This window comes from Brassica napus, chromosome A9, assembly GCF_020379485.1.
Source record: "Brassica napus cultivar Da-Ae chromosome A9, Da-Ae, whole genome shotgun sequence".
In the NCBI taxonomy this organism is placed as follows: domain Eukaryota; kingdom Viridiplantae; phylum Streptophyta; class Magnoliopsida; order Brassicales; family Brassicaceae; genus Brassica; species Brassica napus.
Window position 1 is genome coordinate 18,955,261 of NC_063442.1, and position 10,607 is coordinate 18,965,867.

The 10,607-nt window shown below is 27.8% G+C and overlaps 1 protein-coding gene across 1 annotated transcript; it reads left to right on the forward strand.

The window, feature by feature from the left end:
* Positions 1-7,051: 7,051 nt before the first annotated feature.
* On the forward strand, positions 7,052-8,455 carry LOC106394713 (inactive histone-lysine N-methyltransferase 2E). Its single transcript, XM_022691049.2, has one exon. The coding sequence runs from the start codon at positions 7,664-7,666 to the stop codon at positions 8,273-8,275; it is 612 nt and encodes a 203-aa protein (XP_022546770.2). The 5' UTR covers positions 7,052-7,663; the 3' UTR covers positions 8,276-8,455.
* Positions 8,456-10,607: the final 2,152 nt, after the last annotated feature.

Here is a 10,607-nt window from a genome sequence, read left to right on the forward strand (position 1 = left end):
GTTTGGTATATAAGAAAGTAATCTATGATGCTAGCTTAATTAAAAAGTTAAAAAGAGTTTATTGGATACTAATTCTAATATCATTTATGTCCTATTATGTACTTTGATTTTAATTTTAAAAAATAATTATAAATGGTTTGTCCTCATTAATATATATTTTTATTTTCTCACCATTTTTTTCTCATAAAAAAACAACAACAACAACTAACACTTTTATACAACATTCTATAGCTTAAAATATGGCTACATCAACTAATACAAATTAGACCAAAAGATAATCACCCCGCGCGTAGCGCGGGCACACCACTAGTACTTTTATATAAAGGAACATATATTGTGTACGGGTATGAATTGTATCTTCGGCTATAATAAACAAATAAACAAAACATATGTAACGTAAACAAAAGTCATGATCTAATCTATATATGATTGAAGCTTATATGCAGATAATTTTGTGTTCATAATCAGATTTTATATTTGTTAGAATGGTTAGTACGATGAAAGATGGACAAAATAGAAAATAATTTGATTTTTTTTTATGTGTCAGGTAGTGATCTGAAGAGAAGGAAAGACGAACATCTATACCAAACATGATAACCTGTTGGTTTAGTTTTATTGGATTGCTTTATTAAGTGCAATAACCTGTCGTTGTGGTTTTTGTTTAATTTTGGATGGTTTTAATATATTAGATATTGGTTTAGATTAAGTAATCCGATTGTATGTATATTGGTTAAGTTTAACTAGGTATGTTCCATTTATAAAGTAGTGTGATATATTTTAGTAACATTTATGAAAGAGATAAAAACTTAAATGACAACTTCAAGTAGTAGATAAAAACCAATCCCTAAATTAATAGATTAGATATGACGAAAAGTGTTAATGTTAGGGGGTGACTGGTTTTTTCGCTACCACCCGCAAACGCAGCTTTTGCGGTTGGTAGCGGTTGTCGGCGGTTTGCAACAATCACTCAAATCGCTCTAAACCGCTTCAAATCGCTCCGAATCTCATAAATTCAAAAGCTGGCTCCAGCTAGCGTTTGAGGTTGCGGGCGGTTGCGGGAGGGTAAAAAAAATTTCTTTTTTTAAACCAATATATATACAAAAGTAAAAATATTTTAATAAAAAAATTAAAAATTGAAACTATGAAAATATTAAAATATATCTATTATATTTTAATTAATATTATAAAATTTTATAGTAAAAACAGTTTCAATAAATTTTCAAAAATTAAAATTATAACTTTCTAAATAAATTTTTTTATTTATTATAATTTTATGATTTTTGATATTTTTATAATTATATTAAATGTAAATATTGTTAATTTATTATTTGACTGTTACCGCATTTGGTAGTTAACCAGTCATAAGTCACCCGCAAACACACCAATTTTTAACCGCAATACCAGTCGTACAAATTCCTTAAAACCGCTAGAAACCGCAACCGCCCGTATCCACAAACTCCCGCAACCGCAACTGATGCGTTTGAACCAGTCAGGCCTTAATGGTCATATGTTCACAATTATTTTTGGAAATAAAATTTAGAGCTCTTATATGATTGTGTTTTTAAAATAATTCTTATTAGGTGACCGGCCCGCACCCTGTGCGGGCATAAGAACATGATCGTTCCGCACTCTGTGTTCTCTCTCGGTCCGTACCTCAGGAGAGAGAACACAGTAACGCCAGTATGAAGAGGCATATATTGTTAGTATGTATAATTGCAACGTCACAAAATATTTTGTGAGTTTACGAAGATACTTTCATTCAAAAAATGGAATAAATAGTGTATAATTTTAGAAGTAACATATTTTATATTATCATTAATTAAAATTATATTGTATATGTTTCGTAATTCTTTATTTTAGGTGAATAATATTATTTTTCCATAAATAATAAACAAACATTTATGTAGACATATTAAAAGAAAATATAATAAAAATCAAAATATTATCCATAAATAATATAAATTATGAAGTACATTTCTCGATAAAGAAAGCAAATTCAATTAGAAACTTGCAAAAAAAATTAAATAAATTTTGTAAGCAATTTGACGGGTTAACATTATTTGATAGATTTATAAATTTCAAAATTTTATTGAACATGAAATAATATTAAATTGACATACCGTCATCGGTCTCCTAACTCATCACAATCCATCTAGCAAATACAAAAAATAAATAATTGCAACAGTTTATTCATTTTAAAATTTGTATTTGAAAAAAAAAGTTGACTAAAATTACGTACCGTGACTACGAAATATTCTGAAAAACTTGTTTGTAGACAACATTCAATATTTTTGTCTGCGGCTTCCCTTCTTTACCATTTATTAAGATTTTTAATCCAGATCTCGACTTAACTCTTGAAAGTGAAACTTTGCCTTGCATTTTGTAAGCATTTTATAAATTATTTTAAAATTATGATAAATTTATTCTTTAAACAACTATAAATAATTTAAAAATAATATTAATAAACATTTTTGGATTTTTTAATATTTAAAATAGTTATTATATAATTATATTCGAACATAATTCATCAAGTAGAGAATAAAACTATTATAATTATCTTATATAAAATTTCGTTCATTGTATTTTATAGTTTATAAATATTAAAAGTAATAAATAAAACATTATTAATCTTTCTATAATACTTCCAAGGTAAAGTGGGTGGCAGAGTCAATGAAAGTGGATGGCAGAGTCGATTCCTCAAGTAGCATATAATACTTCCAAGGCAAAGTGGGTGGCAGAGTCGATGAAAGATGAGGAGCCTTTGCGTCTAAACACATTTTTCTTAGCACACAAACAACATCGTCGTAATACCTTAATAGTATGAGAGGAGAGATTTGTGAATAATACTTTAAAGAATGAAAAGAGAATGTTTGTATTTTAAGACCTTGGCTGTCTCATATATATATACAGTCGATTTATTTCTCATATTAATAACGCACAATATTTTGCACAATAAATAATGAAATCGTTTAAAGAAAGATATTAAATGTGTATTGTCAAAAAATGATTTGCATATGATATGATTTTAACTTGCGCAAGTAATCCATATTAGAAAGGTAAGTTATTAAAAACAAACAACCTAATTATAAACATTAAAATATTTTGTAAGCAATGTAAAAAATATGATATCAACATACGCGAGTTTACCGTTTGAATAATAAGGAAATTTTTTAATATTTGTCTTAATTCTAAATCTTGCCCAAGGGTAAACTAAATCGATAATATCTAATGATTTCAACTTGCGCAAGTAATCCATATTGTGAATAAGTGATTTGCATATTTAAGGATTTCAGCTTGCGCAAAGTAATCCATATTAGAAAGGTAAGTTATTAAAAACAAATTTTGTCAATAAGTTATTTGCATATTTAATGATTTCAACTTGCGTAAGTAATCCATATTAGAAAGGTAAGTTATTAAAAACAAACAACCTAATTAGTAGGGGTGGGCACTTTACCCGATATCTGAAGTGGCACCCGAACCCGATCCGAAAATGCATGTCAAGTTTTTTATTTAAAAAATTAACAAAAACTTACATCCAAATTTTTTTAAAAAAATAACTAAATTAATGCCTTTTTAGTTTTATATTTTATGTCTAAATCTATTAACCATTCAATCTATTAAAAATAAAAAATTAGTTAACTGAAAGTTATATTTTTAAATATAAGAAACTTGAGAAATGAAAATTTTAATTTTTTTTCAAAATCTAAATATCCTAATCCAATCTGAAATAACCGAATCCGAACTAAAAATACCCGAACCCGACCTGAAGCATTAACTGAAATAACCCGACCCCAAATCCATAAATAATATAAATTATGATGTACATTTCTCGATAAAGAAATCAAATTCAATTAGAAACGTGCAAAAAATTAAATAAATTTTGTAAGCAATTTGACAGGTTAAAATTATTTGATAGATTTATAAATTTCTAAATTTTATTGAACATGAAATAATATTAAATTGACATACCGTCATCGGTCTCCTAACTCATCACAACCCATCTGGCAAATACAAAAAATAAATAATTGTAACAGTTTATATATTTTAAAATTTGTATTTGAAAAAAGTAGATTAAAATTACGTACCGTGACTACGGAATATTCTGAAAATTTTGTTTGTAGACAACATTCAATGTTTTTGTCTTCGGCTTCCCTTTTTTACCAGTTATTATGATTTTTAATCCAGATCTCGACTTAACTCTTGAAAGTGTAACTTTGCCTTGCATTTTGTAAGCATTTTATAAATTATTTTAAATTATGATAAATTTATTCTTTAAACAACGATAAATAATTAAAAAATAATATTAATAAACATTTTTGGATTTTGTAATATTTAAAATAGTTATTATATAATTATATTCGAACACAGTTCATCAAGTAGAGGATAAAACTATTATAATTATCTTATATAAAATTTCGTTCATTTTATTTTATAGGTTATATATATTAAAAGTAATAAATAAAACATTATTAGTCTTTCAATAATTTTGAGAATAGTTTCTTTAAATTGTTATTTGTAATATTCGTTAGATTATATGGCAAGTGATGTTAAACGTCAATAAGTTAAACAATTCTTCCATATTTGGAAAACATATATATATATATATATATATATATATATATAACAATGACAAATTAAATGGTAGAGTATGTAAACACCTGTTTTCTACCAGCGTGAGTTAGAACACCGCCGTATTTAAGAATCATAAGGGCCTCTACAGGTCTTTATTCTTCGCCTTCACCATCCCACTTCAGCGGCTTTAGTTGAACATTCCTGTATATCCCTGAGAAATTTCCTCCCTGCACCATTCCAAAAGGTTTTCTGCTGTGAAAAAATGATCTCATGAATTAAATAAAAAATGCATAATGTTAGCTTACTTATAAGATAGTATATTCAACAAAAAAAAAATGATATAAGATAATATTACTAAATGATACTAAGTAATACTTTCCCGGACAATATTCAACAAAGAGAGAGAAAGTACTAAAGAACATCTTCAAGAACTGCTTTAACTTGGCGAAGCTTCTCAGCATGTTCAATCAAGGTTTTCTGGATCACTATCACTCTCACGACCTGGTCTACATATAAAAAAATGAAGACCATATTGTCGTTACCAGTATTCAACACATGAAAAAGATAGATCAGACATGCTTTTTGGAGACAAGACACAAAGAGGTGAGTTCAGGGTTCTAAAGATGAGAAGCCTTTGCGTCTAAACACATTTATCTTAGCACACAAGCAGCATTGTCGTAATACCTTAATAGTATGAGAGGAGATATTTGTGAATAATACTTTAAAGAATGAAAAGAGAATGTTTGTATTTTAAGACCTTAGGTGTCTCCTATATATATACAGTCGATTTATTCTCATATTAATGATTTTAATATTTTGCACAATAAATAATAAAATCATTTAAAGAAAGATATTAAATGTGTATTGTCAAAAAATGATTTGCATATGATATGATTTTAACTTGCGCAAGTAATCCATATTAGAAAGGTAAGTTATTAAAAACAAACAACCTAATTAGAAACATTAAAATATTTTGTAAGCAATATAATAAATATGATATCAACATGCGCAAGTTTACCGTTTGAATAATAAGGAAAATTTTTAATATTTGTCTTAATTCTAAATCTTCCCCAATGGTAAACTAAATCGATAAAATTTAATGTATTCAACTTGCATAAGTAATCCATATTGTGAATAAGTGATTTGCATATTTAATGATTTCAACTTGTGCAAGTAATCTATATTAGAAAGGTAAGTTATTAAAAACAAACAACCTAATTAGTAGGAATGATCACTTTACCCGATATCCGAAGTGGCACCCGAACCCGATCCGAAAAACCCGAACTGAAATCCGAACCGAAGTAGCAAAATACCCGAACGGGTATGGAATAAGGAGAGATTGGATACCCGAACCCGAACGGATAATACCCGAACCCGAATAGATATCCGAAGATAACCGAACATATGTATAATTAACCTTATATTTTTAGTTTACATCTCTCATTTTATATAAAATATTTATATTGATAATACACATACTTTAAGTTCATATGATATACATACAATTACGAAAAAAATGATTTGCTACTCACTTAAAACGCATGTCAAGTTTTTTATTTAAAAAATTAACAAAAAGTTACATCCGAAATTTAAAAAAATAACTAAATTAATGTCTTTTTAGTTTTAAAATGTTATGTCTAAATCTATTAACTATTCAATCTATTAAAAATAAAAAATTAGTTAACTGAAAGTTATATTTTTAAATATAAGAAACTTGAGAAATGAAAATTTTAATATTTTTTTTCAAAATCTAAATATCCGAACCAGATCCGAAATAACCGAATCCGAACTAAAAATACCCAAACCCGACCCGAAATACAGAAATACCCGAACGGGTTCTACACCTCTATACCGAAATATCCGAAAATCCGAAATACCCGACCCAAACCCGAACGGGTACCCAAGGCTAAACTAAATCGATAATTATTATCTTCTAGCTATATATGGGCTTAACGAAATCAACAATAGTTTTGGGCTTGTCTACATAAGTGATTGATTAAAATAAATGAAAAATAAAAATTCAAAAAATCCAGCCAATAGAATTATAACGTCTTTCCTGAGAAGCTCTATATGAATGCCACCTCATCAAAAATCACTAAAGTGACTTCTCTTTTAATGTATAAGGGGATTTTATATGATCTTTTCAAACGAATGAAATTTATGACATGAATAAAAATTGTTATGACACCATCATCATTGGTGGTATGAAGATAAATGTTATTCTTAATTGTGACATGACAAACAATGTTATTGTTAATGGTGATATGCTCAAAATTATTTATTAGAGATTTTTATTATTTAAAAAAAGAACTAAAATATTTTTATTTGTTTAGAAAATTGCATTTAAAAAATGATTTTTTTTATTTTAAGAAAGTTTCTTTAAAAACGATTTTAAAAATTTATGTAGTTTTTCTAATTTTTATTAATGTTTCCTATTTTATTTCTTATTAGTTATTTTTATTAGTCAAATAAATAAATAAAAATAATCAAAAATAAAAATTGACATGTCGCTTTATTTAGAGGGTTTTTACGATAAAAAGTCAATTTGAAAGTTTAATATGCTCGTTAAATAATTTCAAACTTTAAAACGTAAATAAATGCTATTCTGAAGATTATTACACACTGAAGGTCTCCGGTTCGTACCCGGACGAAGCCAATTGAATATTTCTTTATCAAAAGAAAAAGAAGATTATTATGCGATTTTCTGTTGTAAAGTTTTATGTCGAAAAGAATTTGGTAGAAAAAAGTAAGGAGCAGAAATAACAACAAAAAATAAAAATCCATCTTCTAATCCGGCCCATAATATCATAAGCCCATTTAAAATTGATGAACTGCATTTGTTGAAGAATATTTGTCCTTTTCTTTCTCTCCGCAAAGAAAGCGGAATCGAGAGTCACTGCAGGTACCTGTCGGGATCGGTTTTCTATCGGTAATCTTCAAATAGCTATCCTCGTTAAGCAGCTAATTGGTTTTCGACGTTTAGAAGAGACGATTTAGGGTTATAAATTTTCCAACTTTAGACCACCGATTCTGGGTAAATTGGTGAACAAATCGGAGAATTTGGCGTTAGGGTTTTCTTGTAATCGCGATTATGAAACCACACGATGATTGGGTCGATGGATCTTGGACTGTAGATTGTGTTTGCGGTGTGAATTTTGATGATGGTAAAGAGATGGTGAACTGTGATGAATGCGGGGTTTGGGTTCACACATGGTGCTCTCGTTATGCTAAAGGAGATGATCTATTTGCCTGTCATAAATGCAAGATTAAAAACACCAACGGGTTCATGCTCAAGGAGGTCCCAATTGAAGAAAGGGTTCATGTTCAAGGAGTTCCTGGTGGAGACTTGTCTCTGTTTGAAAACTTTTCGTCTGTTTCGTCACGTCAGCTGTGGAAATGTTCTGGTTACGTGCCTAAGAAGTTTAGGTTTCAGTATAGAGAGTTTGCTTGTTGGGATGATCATGAGAAGGGAAATGCATGTGAAACTGAGGACCCAGAAGATGGTTCTGCTCCTATGAATGAAGGCAGAATAAGAAATTTTGTTTCTACACAAATGGAGATGAAATGTTTTCAGACTGATGATATAAACAAAGAGACTTATTTTTCTGAAGATCGGGTAAAGAAGAAGGTTAAAGTTGCGGACAAAGAGGAAGAAGATGATCATACGAACGATTTGGTGGGCAATACCCTGAAAATGTTGTAGGAAGTATTCGACTTTGATGCAACAGGAGTCCTCACAACAAAAAGTTGTTATCCAAGGTTAAGATTTTGAATGTTTTCGTGTCAATGTTTAGGTTACTTTTGAATTCTTTTTTGTGACAATGACTCCATGCTTATGTTTATAACTTTATATTCAGATTTAACCCTTGAAGGGTTTCTTAAAGCATCTCTATTGGTACTCTATAATTTCTAAAATAAAGCAAGTCTATTTTAATGTATTTGAAAATCCGAATTAAATCTAGTGTTATTGGTTCTATGATTTTCAAATTTATATTAAAATCATGTGTTATTAGTTTAATGATTCATAAATTCTATATCAAATCAAGTGTTATTCAATCGTACGGATATACTAATATATTTAATTTTATAATGAATTTAAATGGATTTTTTAGGATTTTTTAAGATTTTTTATTTAAAAATACAAAGACTCAAATCCGAGGGAAAATCTCAGAATTTGCATATTTTACTTGGATTTATAAATATTACATAGATTTCTAAATCAATCAATTCCTTAAGGAGGTGTTATTGGTTTATATCTTTTGATTGATTTAGAAATCCATAAAGTATTTATAAATTCAAGTAAACTATACAAATTTTCAAATTCTCCCGGATTAGTATTTACAAATCCGGAGGTTTTCCCTCGGATTCGAACCTTTGTATTTTTAACAAAGAAATCCATGCAAATCCATTCAAATACATTATGAAATCAAATCTATCAGTAAATCCGTATGATTGAACAACACGTGATTTGAATTAGAATTTATGAATCATTAAACGAATAACGTAACACATGATTTCAATACATATTTTAAAATCACAGAACCAATAACACTAGATTTAGTTTAGATTTTCAAATCCATCAATTAAAGTGGAATGTAGAGGAAATTATAGAGTCTCCAAAAAACATGTTATGATTATGAAAGCCTTGGTCATGTTAATTGTTTTAGAATCATGTGTCAATGGTTAGGCTTCTAACGTAGCGCTAGTTTAGATTCTAGCCATTGCAAGTCAAATTTAACCACAAGCGGTTCATAGATTTCATTTGTATAATAGTAGAAACTCCATTAGGTATAAATTAATAAATTCACCGAAAACTATGACACAATTCGCGAAATATAAGATACTTTTATTTCAACATAAATATAATTTAATAATTGAAGTTTATATAAATATGAATAATATATTGTATATTTGATTTTTTTATTCACGGTACAGTTTATTTTTTTATTTTTATCAATATCTCAAAATGTTATGATTATGAAAGCCTTGGTCATGTTAATTGTTTTAGAATCATGTGTCAATGGTTAGGCTTCTAACGTAGCGCTAGTTTAGATTCTAGCCATTGCAAGTCAAATTTAACCACAAGCGGTTCATAGATTTGTTGGGGGTGGATTTACATCATACCTCAAGGCCCATTAGACAATAAACTAGACCCATTTTACTATGAAGCCATAGCTTCTTCTTTGTATAAAGAGAGATACAACTCTCTTTATCAAAGGATCTCTTCTTCTCCATTTTAGACTTAGAACACTTCTTACAAAGGTTTATGGATTATTAGATTTATTTACACTTGTAATCCTACATGTAATACAATCTTAAATCAATAAACTCTTTTGATGTTCATTTCTCATTTGATTCTTTTAAGATTTCTCCTAAACCTCAAGAATCTAAACTTTTATCTTTAGATTCTTTATTTGATTGATTCCAACAAACATCACAAAGATAAACACAATTTTTGGATCAAACAGATTTCATTTGTATAATAGTAGAAACTCCATTAGGTATAAATTAATAAATTCACCGAAAACTATGACACAATTCGCGAAATATAAGATACTTTTATTTCAACATAAATATAATTTAATAATTGAAGTTTATATAAATATGAATAATATATTGTATATTTGATTTTTTATTCACGGTACAGTTTATTTTTTTATTTTTATCAATATCTCAAAATGTTTGATGTTATATTTCATTTTATGCTTAAAATACATTTTCATTTACAGTATATATTTTCTATGCACCAAATAACCAAATAAGAATAACATATAATGTGTATCTATACAATTTAATCAATACATATACTGTTAAATAAAATATTCATCTTATTTTTACATAAAAATATTTTAAAAGATATAAATCTATAAAACTTCTGTAAATCAATAAATTTGTAACTTAATAAAATATCCAAATCCTAAAATTATTAATTTTTTGAATTGTCATAGGGATTAATTGTGTCAATGTATGGGGGTGTTTATAAAACATGCAATAAAAGGTGAATTTTCATATTGAGTTACTGCTCGAACCTTTAA

Excerpts from the sequence above, each read along its gene's own strand:
- LOC106394713 (XM_022691049.2), top strand. The coding sequence starts at position 7,664 with ATGAAACCACACGATGATTGGGTCGATGGATCTTGGACTGTAGATTGT.